We start from the raw sequence: 16,714 nt of genomic DNA, 5'->3' as shown, positions 1-16,714 counted from the left end.
AGGGGTTGCCTGAATCTCCTTGGGGGTATGCGGAGGGAGCAGATACCGATCCACCATCTCTTGTGGGAACTGGGCCTCTAGGTCAGCCTTCAGCTTCCAGTATTCGGGGTCCTCTCCTATCAGGGTCTTCCTAGCAGGGACCTCTCTGGACTGGGGAGCGGTGTCTGCTCTGGCCTTGCAGGCCGGGGTAAACGATGAGGTAATCTCTTCTTGGCGGGCCGCGCCTGGCATGGCGGCGGCCTGGTCTTGGCGGGCCGCGCCCTGGATGGCGGCGGCCTGGTCTTGGCGGGCCGCGCCTGGCATGGCGGCGGCCTGGTCTTGGCGGGCCGCGCCCTGGATGGCGGCGGCCTGGTCTTGGCGGGCTGCGCCCTGGATGGCGGCGGCCTGGTCTTGGCGGGCCGCGCCCTGGATGGCGGCGGCCTGGTCTTGGCGGGCCGCGCCCTGTTTGGCGGCGGCCTGGATCGGCGTCGCAGCTGCGATGGGATCTGTGCAGGCTGGGCTGGACGTCGCTGCAACAGTCTGGGCTTGGCGGGCCGCGCCTGGCGTGGCTGCGGCCTGGTTCAGCACCTCACTTGCGGCGCGGACGAGCGTTGCTGCGGCGGTGGGTCTCGGCGGGCCGGGCCTAGCAGGGCGGCGGCCTGGGTCAGCGTTACGCCTGCGACGCGGATGAGGGTCGCGGTGGGCCGAGCAGGGCATCGCTGCGGCCGCTGGGGCTTGGAAGGCCGCACCTGGCGTGGCTGCGGCCTGCTTCAGCGTCGCCGCACCGGACGCCTCTTCGGGGACCGCGGGCGTGGCAGCAGGGGTCGGGGCACTTGCGCTGGCCGGGGCATCACTCGACTCACCCACCGGTGGCAGCATCGGGGTCTGCGTCATCGCCGTCCTGTCTGGCACTCGGCGCGCGGCTCTCCTTTCATAGGCCCGAACCGCCGCGGTCATCTCCAGCATTTCCATTTGTTCTTCCCGGATCTGCTCCACAACCCGGTTCTCCAGTCGGTCGCAGAACTGGGCCAGCTCCCGATACCACCAGGCAGCGGAGCCCGGTTCTGGATTTCTGCGGTCAGACGCCATTTCTTCTGCGCCCTCTTCTGCACGACTCTCCAGCTGTGGACTCGCCGTTGCCTCTGATAGCAAGCTGCTCAATTTCTGCTCTGCCTCTTTCAGCAGCTCCTCTCCCAGCAGCAGGCTTGTGGCTCTCTTTCCTTCCCGACGTCTCTGGACGCTTCCACTCTCATAGCTGGCAAGGTCCGAACTCTGCAGGGGATCTCTGGGTAGCCACACCTCTTCGTGGGCGGTAACTTCTTCCAGCGCGGGCTGCTGTTGTTTTTCAGCGCGCTTTTCATGGTGGCAATATGGCGGCGCTTCCAATTTTCCAAGCGGACCGCCCAGGCACATGGTCACCTGTCTGGACAGGTCTAGTCCTTATCCTGTTCGTGACGCCAGATGTGAAGCCCCGCAGGTGTTGTGTCGGTGCATACCTTCAGGGACTCCACGTAGCTGGTGCTGGTCACAGGTAGGGAATCTTCGGTTTTGATCGTGACGCCACTCTCAGTATTGCGGTCAGTAGGGACCGCCACTGCAGGTTGAGGGTCGCCTGGGGCTGATGGTGTGTGCAGTTAGTTGGAATAGCCTCCTGAGAGTGAGGCAAGCCCCAGGGCCCGGTGTAGGTTTGTAGTACCACAAGTCGCAGAATGACTCACACAGGCAGAACTGTCTTTCAAGGGCTTTACTCACATTTGATGGCAGGGTGAGTAGCCCGGGCGTAGCTGGGATGAACCAGATGGGAACCAGGTATCCTTCAGGCTGACTTTATGAGGGTGACTACTGACTCGCCTTCCTTAGCCCTTGGTGGTTTGGGGTGACCCCGACTTTGAGTCCCTATGGGGGTCACCCAGGGAAGATGCTGCAGCCTCTCTCCCCCTTTTGTTTGCCGTTTGCTTGTTCCCCGGACCAGGCCACTCCAGCTGCTTGCCTCCTGTGACCTATGGGCCCTCACTGCGGTTACGTGGCTGCGGCTTTTGTGGTGTTGTGGTGTGGGCTTTGAGAGCCCCACACCGGCAGGTTTAGCAGAAGAAAGCTGGATCTATCTTCGCTTCGGGATCTGCCGCCCGGTTGGGCCTGGTTCTCTCTAGCAGTCGCCTTACTTCCCACTCCGTGCTTTCTCTCTAGCTGAAGCTGGCTTTCAGGTAGCACTCCTAGTTGACCGTTCTCCCCCGTCAGTAGCCACTGCGCGGGCGCTGTTAGACAGCAACAGCCCCACAGGTCTGCTCCTCACTGAGCCCTATGGAGTTCTCTGCTCTAACTGACTCACTGCTCCTCCTCTCCTGTTCTTGCCTACGCCACCTAGCAACCAGACTCTCCACCACACCCCTTGAGAGGAGATGGAGGCTTTTGGCCCCCTCCACTATTCCAGTGAAGGTCAAGGCTTTTCCCCCTCCTGGGATCCCCAGGGGTCCTCTCATGGGTACATGTGTGAGACCTGATCACTATGCGCCTGTGTTCCACACCCCTGTCAGCCTTCTGGATTACCTGTGTTGTACTGTCCCCAGCATGGGTGCAGTACTCAGTGGTGCCTGACCAGGTCAGGGGCGCCACACATGCAGAAGCCCGACAGTACAGCGTGGTAGTTGCATAGTTTTTCTATGCTTTCCTTGATATAATGTTGCAACATCAAATTTCAGTTATAATGAATGGATCCAGGACACATAGAAGTAAAGAGCACAAATGGGTAATATACCTAGAAATGTTCATACTTCTGCTGTTTATATTAATGGCAATTTAAAAAGTTACTCATGTTATGAACTATCAACTATTAGTTGGACACAGCATTCAAATAAACAAGTTTGTGATTGACTTGCTTTTTCTGTCAACTGTCATTCTCCGTCTATGAGAGCTTTTGTCTTACATAGCTTACAGCTCAATATAAACTAGAATAAAAATGTATAGAATATAAAGAAGAGTAACACATGTAAAGAACAAAAGTAGTTAGTTGACACTTGTTATCGTAAAAGTATAAAAGCCAGAAAACTGTGACAAGGTATACCGAATATAACTAATATCTCACCTCACAGGCCACTATATAGACTGGGCAGTGCAGGACCTGGGCCTGGCAGAGTTTAACACCTGCCCCTAGAAAGCAGAATACATAAGGTGCACATCCCAAGGAGGTCACATTCCCAAATGTACTGAGTACAAATGACTGAAGCAAAACCAAAAAAGTGGCCAGCACACCTATTAGTATAAGTGTTATTTGTAGGTGCTCATTTACAATGTGGCCATTAACAGACAAGTATAACCTAGGATAAAAACAATGCACTGAAACACTGTTGTAAGTAAATAAACAGTAACACATTGTAGACACATACAGTAGTTGACATTTTGGAGCCCTTTTTTTAGTTTTCTATAGTTTATAACTTGTTGCCAAGGAGACCGACCACCAGTTCCTCACAGAGTACCCACATTTATTACATTCCAGGCGAGGAGTTACCTTCTGAGATCCCAGTCACTTTGCTCTAGCATATTAATTTGCTTTACAGTTGTTAGCTGCTGACGTCCCTCCCTGTTTGTCACCTCTTGATCCAGTACTGCTGCTATTAGTCATGCAAAATCACAAACTCCATCCCCTCATTTCACTGCTTCCAGGGAATTCTCCTAATCACTGCTCTAACTTTGAACAAGCACAAACCAATTTCCTGTTCAAAGGCACTGTTATCTTTATGGAAAAAAACAGCGAAAACAGTATAGGCTTCTGTCACGGCGGTAACATGCTTACATCCCAAGTGCCATTCTACTCATTGTGTTCACCGTTCTGCTTCTTGCCATGTCAGACCGCCGCACTGACATGGGAAGAAGCATGTATACAGCCACTCTCCTGCATATCCCCGCTGATTCCACCTGGCTATAGAGAGGCGCGGCTGGTTCCTGCTGAGATTTAACCTTTCTTATTATTCGGGGTTTATCTTCCTCGGCCTATCCCCAAGCAGCAGGAGAAAGATAAAGCTTCAGATATCATCATTCCTTGCTTGATCTTGGTTCTAGTTCAGTCTCTGCCTAGTTCCCTGCAAGGTGCTCTTTGATATTGTCTCCCCCGTTTTGTGACCCGACTTGCCTGCTCGTTTATCCCGACCTCTCTGCTCCTGACCTCAGCTATGTTTACTGAACTTGAGCTGTGTGCCCTGACCCCAGATAGTATGACTACATCTTTTGTCTTAATCTGTGTCTGTGACCCTCTGTTCTGCTGCTGCGGTCCTGGGGACTGTCCTGGAGTGGTACCTGGTGACTACCGGTGGCCCAGCCTATCCTCTCCATCAGAGGCTCTAGTGAATACCCAGTAGTCACTTAGTCACACCCCTCCAGGGTAAGCCTGGCCCATAGCACGGTGGGTCCATACCCACCAGTGTAACTTCAGAGTAAATCTGTGACTGATCTGAATGTGTTACAGTAGTAGAAGGTTTCTGACCAGAACTGTCACTAAAGAAGCAGTGCCTGCCCCCCCTAACAACAAGGAAGTGAATAGACTGGAGAGCTGTCTGCTATTGAACATACAGGTTGAAAATAACCCTTTATTTTATGCATGTCAATAGGAGAGCAATACTAAATTCTTAAGGCCCCGTTACACGCTACGATTTATCTGACGATCTCAGTAGCCATGTGACACGCCCAGATCGTTGTTACGATTTGCTGAGATCGCACATAGGTCGTTTAGTAGCGGTCACACGTACACATCTCACAAACGACGCAACATCGTTCAGCGATATATTATTTGAACAAGGCGGTCGTGTGGATGTTGTTCGTCATTGGCAGGGTGTCAAACGTACCAATATGTCTGCTGCGTTCCGAACGATGAATAATATTTTGAAACTGAACGACGTGTCAACAATCAACGGTTTTCAACCTATTTACGATCGTTCAGAGTCGCACGTAGGTGTCACACGCAACGACGTCGCTAACTATGCCGGATGTACGTCACGGAATCCGTGACCCCGACGGCATATTGTCAGATAAATCGTAGCGTGTAATGCCGCTTTTAGACTTGGACATTGAGAACACTGAGACTGAGACACTGAGAAGACAGATTGTGTGTATTTTTTTATGTTGTTGGTTGCATATAATTTTTTTGAAAACTATATTTTTTTTTCCTCATCTGCAGGAATTGCCTACCTTGGAGGAGCCTGTAGCCCTAAACGCAAGTGTGTCCTGGCAGAAGATAATGGTCTCAACTTGGCCTTTACTATTGCGCATGAACTTGGTCACAAGTAAGATATTAATTCAGCATTAAACTTTGTGCTCTTTTGGAAGAATGTGTTCTTGAGACTGTGCAAATAGATATTATCAGTTAACACACAGCTTTCTGACACAATGAAGACATACATTGCAATGAAAATGGGTAATAATGGATTTGGAGTAGAGGAAAATTAATCAAAAAGCATAATTTTATTTATTGCAAAAAATCATGGGAAATAAGCAAAAAACTATACATAAAGAGTTCCCATTATTGTCATTACACAAAGCTGGGGGTAGAGTGTATCAGGGGCATATGCCATGGGTGCGAGGTGTCAGAAAATGCAGCAACAATCTGCTAAAATCAATACAGTTGTAAACAAATGAAACACAAAAGTATATTTAGAAAGTTGCATATCTTTTTACAGAGACTAATTGTCACCAGTGACAGACAGTCATGTGGTTTCTGGCTAACAGAAGATCACCGCGTTTGGCTGTGCAGAATGGTCTCTGACTTTCCATTGTTCCTGCTGTCAGTATTCATTTGTATAGGTAGCTTTCCTGCTGCATTCATCTGTCTCCCTTTTGGATCCAGCAGGAGCTCACCTTCCAGCTAGCTGCTGATCATCAGCATTATCTTGGTAGTTAAATACCCCTTCCTTCCTTGTTCTGGTGCTGATAATATTTTCAGTTCATTCAAGCATTGGTTGCAAGCAGGTGGCTTGTACTTTTCTCTGGTATCGTTGCTCAATAGTTTGCTAAACTTGTACCTGTGTCATCTGTAGATAAGTAGTTTATGCATTTTCTCCCTGTGTGTCCTCCTTGTGTCATCTATAGTGTTTACTGGGGTTGACGAAGTGCTCAGCCCATCCATTCCCTATTTAGGGCCCAGCACTAGGGATACCTAGGGTCAGGGATCCGGCTCGGCGCATAGGTGTGGAACCAATCTAGGGTGTGAGGGACCATAGGGACCTGCAGTAGGTTTGGTCAGGGGTCACTATCTTTCCTTTCTCTATACACAGGGTTTCCCTTCCCTTTCGCAGTTCACTTGGTACTTCCCCGTACCTAGCGTGACACTAATATGCACATAAAACTTATGTGCTAGCCATTGATTCTGCCTTATTTTATTCTCTTTACACAATTCCTTATTTGTCCTGCATCGTTACTCATTTACATGAGATGTAACGGGAGGATATGGATTAGTTAAAAATCCATTTTTGACACCAGGAGGTGCTCTGTTTGTGGAATTGTGATAAGAAGTCTTACAGTTGGTAAGAATTATTATTCATCTATTCTAAAGCCTGCTTTACACGTTGCAATCTCTCATACGATATCGTATGCGATTTGCAATGCCCCCAACGTATGTGTGGCACGTTCAATTTGTTGAATGTGCCGCACAAACGATTAACCCCCGTCACACGTACTTACCCGTCCATACGACCTCGATGTGGGCGGCGAACGTTCACTTCCTGGAGTGGGAGGGACGTTCGGCGTCACATCGACGTCACGCTGCAGCCGGCCAATCGATGTGGAGGGGCGGAGCTGAGTGGGACATAAACATCCTGCCCACCTCCTTCCTTCCGCATTGTCAACCAGGAGCTGCAGGACGCAGGTAAGATCTGTTCATCGTTCCCGGGGTGTCACACGCTGCAATGTGTGCTACCCCGGGTACGATGAACAATCTGACGTTTAATTCTAGAGAAAGGTACGATGTGTATGCGATGAATGTTTTACCATTCAATCGCAATCGCACGTACCTGTCACGCACTGCAATGTACCTTACAATGCCGGATGTGCGTCACTTACGGCGTGACCCCGCCGACACATCGTAAGATATATTGTAGCGTGTAAAGCGGGCTTTTCTACCAAGAGCAAGCGCCATTGGATGGATTAGGAAGTTGATCAGCACTCGCTAGCTTTCATTTTCAGTGGATGAACTTTATGGCGTTTGCACAAACAATACTTCACGCAAATCGTCCATTTCACCTCATTTTACTTATTGATGGGAGCACATCCCAGAGTTGTGTTGCTGACTTTGGTAATTTTTAGACCCACGTAAAATACTCAGCAAGCTAAGACACAAGCGTTCTCGGCTAATGGTGACGTTTACCTAGCAGAATGATAGGAAATGTTTTATTCCATGAATCTTTTAATTCAATTGATCATTAGCTTGCGTAAAAGGCCCTTAAGAAATAAAGGGCAGAAGAATCCTGGTCCGAATATTGACCATATTGTTCGGACCAGCCAGGAGTCTTCTGAGGCTGTTGTGGTAAGGAGATCAATGGCCGTTCAGAACATTCCAGTCCACATTCTGATCAATAAAGGGTTATTCCCATTTTCAAGATCCTATCCTAATATATATAATAGATGTAATAATAATAGCAAATACCTCCAATTAGAAATGTAGTATAGGTCTTCAAATTCACTATGTCGCTTACCTCATGTGCAGGGCATTGCAGCTTAGGTATCTATGGTTATATCCACTCATATAGTCATAGTTATTTGCTCGTTGATGTAACCATGGATACCTAACCTACAATACCCTCCACATGAGGTGGGAGACATGGCTATATCGGAGAACTATACTACATTTATAAATGGAGTTATTTGTTAATATTATTTTTTTACACCTGCTACATATTGGGATAGGATATGGGAATACCTCTCTAATGCCGGATGTGGGAATCCAGGAGGTGGGGGCTATATGTCTCTCAACTGCAAATCTCTGACAAGATTTGAGACCCAAAAATAATTGTTCCATTTGTTTGTGACATGATGACTATGTCAGAGCTGTGACTTTAGAAAAAAAGGAGACAAATCGCAGAGAAGTCACATGCAAGTTATAAGCACATGCAAATTACATTGAAGACCATACGCTGCTAAGTCTTTGGCTGTACCCAGAAAGAAACGACATAGGATGATGAAACTTTACATTTATTCCATATACTCTCCACTGATGACAACACACTTCTTACATTGGTATTCAAAGTTCTGTGAGCCTAGCCAAAAGAAGGATTTCGGTTGTGTCTCAAACCAGGCATCTGTAGCAGCCAAGGCATCAGAAAAGGTGTGAAATGTAGTACCCTTGAGGTGTTTCTTCAGGTTTGGAAACACATGATAGTCAGATGGAGCTAGATTTGGTGAATAAAGTGGGTGGTCAACCAGCTGGAAGCCCAGCTCTGCTTGTTTTGGCGTGGTTGCTTGTGCAGTGTGAGCGGAGGCGTTGTCTTGCAGGAACAAGATTCCTTTGGACAGCTTGCCGCACTTTTTGGTCTTCAGAGCTGCCTTCAATTGGTCCAAAACTTCAATGTAATACCTTGCATTGATGGTGGAACCCTTTTGAAGGTAGTCCACTAGCAGCACGCCCTCCTTATCCCAGAACACAGACGACATCACCTTAGTGACTGATTTCTGCACCCTGAACTTTTTTGGACACGGAGAACCACTGTGCCTCTACTCTTTTGACTGCTCCTTGTTTTCAGGGTCCTACAAATAAATCCAGGTCTCATCCATAGTGACCAGTCGATCCAAGAAGTTCTTATCAGTCCGGAAACACTGACAAATGGACGGGAAGTTTTCACTCACATGCTTCTCTGATCTGTTGTCAAACATTTGGGGACCCACTTTGCAGATAGCTTCCTCATGTCCAAATGTTCATGGATAATGACACAAACACGTTCATGGGAAATCCCCATGATGTCTGCTATTGCTTTAGTTGAAATTCGTTGATTCTTCAGTATGAGGTTGTGCACAGCATTGACGATCTTCGGAACAACAACCATGCTCGGTCATCCAGGATGTTCCTCATCATTGGTGCTGAAGTGGCCCGTTTTAAATTTGGCAACCCAGTTTTTAACTGTGGAAAATGAAGGACATTGATCCCCCAATGTCTGCGACATATCACCATTAATATCCTTTGTGGACTTTCCTTGCAAAAACAAGAATTTTCTCACTCCTCTGCTCTCAGTTAATGTGAATTTTGCATTAGACTCTGCCATTTTGTTTTCTGTTGCGTAGAACAGTTTTGCCATAAGCAACAAACACAACATTTTGAAATCACATATTACACATAAGGCTTTCATGTGATGTAAAATTGGTTACCATAGAAACAAAAAAGATCACAGAGCCAAAGACTTATCAGCAGCCCCTGTAGTGGCAAACTCACGTGCAACTTGGAAACTGCAACCAAATTTCCATTTGGGTTACATTTTTTTCAACAGTTGCGTTGCGGCTGCAGTTAGTCCTTTTGTCACAATGCAACCCCATTGAAAAGTATTCGATATGATGTGACAATGAGACACTGTGATCTTTCTGTTGCTTGTGTAGGCACAGCCTAATAAGTGGTTTTACTCAGTAAAGTCTGTAAAACCTTTTACATTTTAAAAGCTTTTCCTATAGGTTTCATATTAGGTGAAGCACATCAGGCCGGATTATAATTAGAATGAGCAATTAACTTCCTTGGGAAAATACGTTTGTTTGTAATAATGAATTTGACTCCGCCAAATGTGTGCGTGGCCTCTTGTGGCTCCTTTGAATTTGTGTGCTTGTAATTTGTAAATGCTCAGTGTGAGTTTGTACTTAGTTTTTTTGGACGCCATCCAGCCACTTAAATCGCAGCAGCTCTTTCATGTCAGCAATACTATGCTTACTATGTTTCTGTAGAAAACTGTGAGCCCCATTAACACTGTATTATCAAGTATATGTTTATTTAAGAGAAACTAGTGAAGAAAATCTGTAGAGTTGGTACTTACCGCTAACCTGCACTCGTCGGCTAGCTTTAGTTCAGTATTCCACTATTCATACACTAAGAAATAAGTCCCAGAAAAAGTACTGTTTTATTTTTTTTATAGTTTATATTTTACCTTGTCTTGGAAAATGTCATAAAACCCTAAGCCATCTCAGATTTCCCAATCCCTTGTAAGTATACAATAGGATTACACAATATTGTATGTCACCACTTGTACACTGACATGGCTATTAGTCTCACATCACTGCATGCAGTAGAATAGATTAGCATTGATGACAGGCTTGGCACGTGGCTGCAGCATTTTCCTGTACCTGGGAGATGAAGAAATTTTGGGAGGTAGACCTCATATTGGTTATTAGTCTATTTTCTCTTAGACCAGTTTCAGAAATCCGACTCTCACGGTTTACATACAGTCAGCTGTAGCCTGACTAGCAGGGTATCTCCAGATCCAAATTCAGCAACCTCATATATGCCTATGAGGCTATACAGTTCAGGTCAGTAGACACACATCCAGATTCGACATCAAGGACCGTGAATTTTGAATGTGTTAAAGGAGCTTTACTAGCACATTTTTAATACAAGTCATACTGTAAAATTGTACACCCCTTTTAATATTGGTATATTGTTATGGCTTTTACTACAATAAGGTATAATATTATCATTGGTTGGTATCCGCACACTGGAACCACCACCAGTCATGGAAAAGGAGTAATGCTAAATGGGTATTCTCATGTTATTAAATTGGTATAGTTAGAAAAGGTAAGACAAGTGAAACTTGGATTCATATAAACTATCTGCGGTTATTCTCATTTTCTGTGAGCTTTTGTCTTAATTTTCTATAGCTCATTGCCAAGTTGACCAGCCGTTAGAGCAGTGGTCCACAACCTGTTGCTCGTGGGCCCGTGATGTGCGGCTCATGATTGTCTTTCTGTTTGGTGCAGAAGCACCAGGGCTAGCAAACAGCTATGAAGAGCAGGTCTGCAGATGGTAACTTTTGTGAGTAACCCCACACAAAAGAGATCTAAATGGGGGTAAGGTAGAAACTCCTGGATCTTGGTATACTGCCTTGGTGTGATTTCTGAGTAAAATCGTTGGCTGTCATTATACCAGTAATGGGGGCTCTGAGTGTCACTACTTTGAGGGGGGCAGGAGCTGCATGTGGCGCGCAAGGTCAGAAAGGTTGGGGACCTCTGGATTAGAGGCTGGACAAACATATGCAGTATCTATATTCAAATTTGGTATATGCTGTGCTATCACCACGGAATCTGATGTTAATTATTTTATCCCTTTTTTCTTTGTTCAGGTCAACACGTTTCAGTGACTGCTGTCTCCTTCATCAAGACATCAAAGAGCAGAATCTTATACTGTTTTTTTGATTCCTGATGAAGGAGACTGCAGTCTCTGAAACACGATGACCTGTACAAAGAATAAAGGGATGAAATAATTAACATTTGGATTCCATGGTGATAGCACAGCATATACCCAATTTCTTCTACATTACACTTCTACATTTAACTTCGGGGCTGCGGCTGTTGCCATCTCTACATGTGCATTCAGGGGTTGTGACTTTCATAACCACAGTAGGTGAGTTCATCCAATTCCTATTTCTGTTCCCCTACCGGGTAAGATCCTGTTGTGCTTTTTGCTCCACAGTTTATCTCCTGTACTTATATTCAAGGCTGAGATCTGAGGAGCTAGGTCCCGGGATCCCTGCTACTTGCCTCCAGCTCACCCATTACTTTGTTAGGAGCAGTACTACACTGCTGCTCACCTCCCCCTCCCAAGCAGCAGTCCTGCAAAACAATAGGCCTCCAGCCCTCATTCATCATCTGCCTAGACATAGCAGTTATTGTAATCACTATTCACTTTCCTCATAAGCTGTTGACAATTGCTCTTGTTCATTATTTGTATATGTAACTATAGAGAACGGAATAGACTTTAAAACCAGCGCACTGTCAACTACAGTAACACCCTCAAGTCAGTAGTAGGATGATTCTGCGGACCAGAACTGCTACTCAAGGAGGAGTCCTCTCCCAGCAACAAGGAAGCGAGGAGACGGTGGAGCAGTGAGCTCCTGAAGACACATGTTTGGAAAAGCCCTTTAAGTAAAAAGAGCTACATTGAATGGTCAAGAGTCTCACTGTGTAGGGAGAATTTGCAAAAATGCACCAGCACTCAACCATCTTTGCTGCTCCCATATTCTTAAGGCTTCCATACATTAGATTACAGGTCATTGGAACATGCTGAACTAAATTAGTCTAAGGCTACATGCGCACGCTGCTTCTTTTTCGTGTTCACAAACTGCAGCCAAAACTGCAGCCAAAACTGCAGCCAAAACTGCACCTTGTCAGAGAGAGCCTGGAAATGTCACAAAAAATGTAGGTGCTTTTTTGGTGCGTTTTTGCTGCTTTTTTGGTGCGTTTTTGGCTGCAGTTTTGTCAACAATTGTTTCATGTATTTTTCAGTTCAAACAAGCGCATAAAGCTTGTTGAATTGAAAAAAAAAAAATTAGAAATAAATAAATAATTTAAAAAAACTGGCGTGCGGTCCCCCCCAATTTTAATGCCAGCCAGATAAAGCCATACGGCTGAAGGCTGGTATTCTCAGGATGGGGAGCTCCACATTATGGGGAGCCCCCCAGCCTAACAATATCAGTCAGCAGCCGCCCAGAATGGCCGAATCCATTAGATGTGGCTGTTCTGGGACTGTACCCGGCTCTTCCCGATTTGCCCTGGTGCGTTGGCAAATCGGGGTAATAAGGAGTTATTGGCAGCCCATAGCTGCCAATAAGTCCTAGATTAATCATGTCAGGCGTCTATGAGACGCCCTCCATGATTAATCTGTAAATTACAGTAAATAAACACACACACGCCCGAAAAATCTTTTATTAGAAATAAAAAAACACAAACACATTCCCTCATTACCAATTTATTAACCCCGACAAAGCCCTCCATGTCCGGCGTAATCCAGGATGGTCCAGCGCCGCATCCAGCTGTGCTGCATGGAGGTGACCGGAGAAGCAGCAGACACCGCCGCTCCGGTCACCTCCATGCAGCTAATGAAGACAGCCGCGCGATCAGCTGAGCTGTCACTGAGGTTACCCGCTGTCACCGCTGTATCCAGCGGTGACCGCGAGTAACCTCAGTGACAGCTCAGCTGATCGCGCTACTGCGTGGAGCTGACAGGAGCGTGGAAGACGGGACTTTCAGCGGCGGCGGCGGTGGCGGTGAGAGGGGTCCATCATCTCCCCTGTGCGGGGACAGAGGTACTTCGGGGAACACGGGGAGGACGGGACTATCAGCGGCGGTAGCAAGAGGGGGATGGACATTGGCAGCTGAAAACATTGATTTTTCCCTCTCGCTGCCGCCGCCGATAGTCCCGTCCTCCACATCATCTCCCCTGTGCGTGCAGGCTGGGGACAGTGGTACTTCGGGGAACACGTGAAGGACGGGACTATCAGCAGCGGCGGCGGCAGCGAGAGGGAAAAATCAATGTTTTCAGCTGCCAATGTCCATCCCCCTCTCGCCGCCACTGATAGTCCCGTCCTCCACATCATCTCCCCTGTGCGTGCATGCTGGGGACAGTGGTACTTCGGGGAACACTATCAGCGGCGGCGGCGAGAGGGGGATGGACATTGGCAGCTGAAAACATTGATTTTCCCCTCTCGCTGCCGCCGCTGCTGATAGTCCCGTCCTCCACATCATCTCCCCTGGGGACAGCGGTACTTCGGGGAACACATGGAGGACGGGACGGGACGGGACCACTTGCCTGACCTCACTTCCTGACAAATCACCTGCGTTTTTGGTACCAAAAACGCAGGTAAAAGGCAGGTAAAATGCACCACTTTTGATTAGCATGCATTTTTCCTGCGTTTTTGATGCCCTCATTGATTTCAATGGGTGACAAATGTTGACAAAAACGCAGGAAGAATGAACATGCTGCATTTTTTTTGTCACAAACTTTTGACAAAAAAAACGCTGACAAATAAACTGCAATGTGCGCATGACAAATCTGACTTCTCATAGACTTTGCTGGGAAGTCAGATGTCAGAAAGTTCAGCTGACAAAACTGCAGCCAAAAAAGCAGCAAAAAAGCAGGAAAAAAAGCAGCGTGCGCATGTAGCCTAACACAGTCAATAGATAACTGAGCAATGAATATATTGTCAATCGGGAAATACTATTGCCCTAGTGATGTGTCCCTGATATCGCTCATTGCACAGTGTCAGTGTGTAGGGACGCACCTCCAATTGGTAACACCCAGTTTTCAGGTTCTACCTAAATTTGTAGCAGGAATATCAGAGAAATAGTACAATGCAGAGTTATGTGAAAAAATTATCCATAATTATTTTTTTCATGGTAAATACAGACATGCCAGGAGAATTGACAGGTCCAGTTTAACTCACTATAATTTAGGCAATCCCTTACACAATTTGGAACATAGATCCAAAGAATATTAACTGTGAAAAAACACCACAGATACAGGCTGAACCAACACCTGCATCTCGATTGAGCACTTTCTGTGCCAGTGTAACAATGACGTAGTGAGGGAGGAAAAATCTCACTGCCAACTTAATAGGAACCATAGAGACACAGCGGACAACAAGCATAGAAGGGGTTTACTGACTCGCAAAATGAAAGTGTAACGCTTGGCGCAGGAAATGGTAAAGCAGCGAGACAAATTGGACCCACTTGACCACAGGATAGACCTGGGCTTACCTTTTAGTGGGAACTGCTTGACTAAGTGCCTACCGCGAGACAGATTCCAGGTGCCACTAACAGGGCAGTGACCTGTGGCAGCTGACCTCTAGGGCAACGATGAACACCGGTGCAAAGTCTCTAGTGAAGACAGAGACCATCAGGATGGTTGAGGCAAATAGCACGACCAGGACGGACAGGTACAGTCACTAGTATAGACAGGGACCACTGGGAGGGCTGAGGCAGATAGCATGGACAGGTACAGTCACTAGTATAGACAAGAACCACCAGGATGGCTGAGGCAGATAGCACTGCCAGGGCAGATAGGCACAGTCACTAGTATAGATAGAGACCACCGGGATGACTGAGGTAAATAGCACGGCCAGGACGGACAGGCACAGTCACTAGTATAGCCAGGGACCACAGGGACAGCTGAGGCAGATAGCACAGCCAGAATGGACAGGCACAGTCACTAGCATAAACCGGAACGACCGAGACAGCTGAGGCAGATAGCACGGCCAGGATGGACAGGCACCAGGATACCAGCAGGGCAGGGGTACAGAAATGTACACTGGCTAGGGAACAGACAGTGAACAAGGGGGCCTGACAACTAGTTAGTTAGGGATCTGAACTCTAACAACGTTGCTCAAGCACCTACCCTAGTGGGAGAGTGCCTTAAGTACCCAGTGCCTCTGAGTGATAGGCTGAGAGGCACTTCCAGGAAATGACGCACTGGCTCTTTAAGAGAAGGGCAGCGGTGGGCACATGCCCTAGGAGCACTCCCAGAGGACCTGTGCGGGGTGCACAGTCCCAGGAGGAGGAAGCAGAGAACACTCAGGTGGAGGACCTCGGGGAAGCCTGGCAGCGTGGTGCTGGCCGGCTGCAGCAGTGAGTGAGTTGGCACCCCTGCAAGAGGTAGAGTGAGCAGTGCAGGGATGCTGGCGGTACGTACCCCCCCTTACGCCCCCTCTTCCTAAAGTCTTTTCTTCCTCGAACTCAGTGGTAGCCAGCAGACAGAAAGAAAAGCAGGACTGGTTGGCAAGAAGGAACCACAGAAGATCTGGACGGAAGGGCACCAACCAGATAGTTTTTATGGCATCTCAGACCCCAGCAGAGCACCTCACCAGATTTCCAGTACAGAATAGACTCTAAAGCACGAAGCCAAGGCAGAACTAGAGGAAATGGATCAACATAAATTAATTTGCACTGGCACACAACATAGTATATCACCCCGATGGTATTGCAGGTGATATGCTGAGTTATGTGAAATTTACATATACCATTACTGGATTTAAATTCAGTAGCACTCAGCATGTTAGGGCATGCGATACAATCTTGACAGGAAGAAAAGCCCCACTTGGGTCCCCTGGAACCAAACGCTTTCAAAATTTTGGGTCCTTCATAGAAACTGTATACCAGAAGATCCTTCACGTTTGGTGCCCTTCTGTAGGTGATGGAAGGATAGTTGGTAGTGTATTCTGATAGAACCTGATCCATTTTTAAAATTGGTAAAAATTTGAAAGTGCCCTTTTCATATTGTACCACTTGTTGTTAAACGTGGAGGTGAACCTTATCTGATGGTTAGGTGTAGACTTACTCCTAAGGGGTACTTTGCACGCTGCGACATCGCTAGCCGATGCTTGCGATGCCGAGCGCGATAGTACCGCCCCCGTCGTACATGCGATATCTTGTGATAGCTGCCGTAGCTAACATTATCGCTACGGCAGCTTCACACGCACTTACCTGCCCTGCAACATCACTCTGGCCGGCGATCCGCCTCCTTCCTAAGGGGGCGGGTTATGCGGCGTCATTGCGACGTCACACGGCAGGCGGCCAATAGAAGCGGAGGGGCGGAGATGAGCGGGAGGTAAACATCCCGCCCACCTCCTTCCTTCCGCATAGCCGGTGGAGGCAGGTAAGGAGATGTTCCTCGCTCTTGCGGCTTCACACACAGCGATGTGTGCTGCCGCAGGAACGAGGAACAACATTGTATCTCCTATTGGTGCGACATTATGAAAATGACCGACACTACACAGATCACCGATTTACGATGCTT

The 16,714-nt window shown here is 47.4% G+C and overlaps 1 protein-coding gene across 1 annotated transcript in view; it reads left to right on the top strand.

Moving 5' to 3' along the window:
- The window catches only part of ADAMTS17 (ADAM metallopeptidase with thrombospondin type 1 motif 17), a 398,711-nt gene that overhangs the window by 146,798 nt on the left and 235,199 nt on the right, over window positions 1-16,714 (top strand). The window contains exon 8 of the mRNA XM_075342840.1: window positions 5,147-5,252. Within this exon, the coding sequence (XP_075198955.1) occupies window positions 5,147-5,252 (106 nt within the window). The remainder of the gene's footprint in view (window positions 1-5,146; window positions 5,253-16,714) is intronic.

This window comes from Anomaloglossus baeobatrachus, chromosome 4 (genome assembly GCF_048569485.1).
Source record: "Anomaloglossus baeobatrachus isolate aAnoBae1 chromosome 4, aAnoBae1.hap1, whole genome shotgun sequence".
Lineage (NCBI taxonomy): Eukaryota > Metazoa > Chordata > Amphibia > Anura > Aromobatidae > Anomaloglossus > Anomaloglossus baeobatrachus.
Note: the sequence above shows the minus strand (reverse complement) of the source record. Positions and strands in the feature narration are given on the sequence as shown.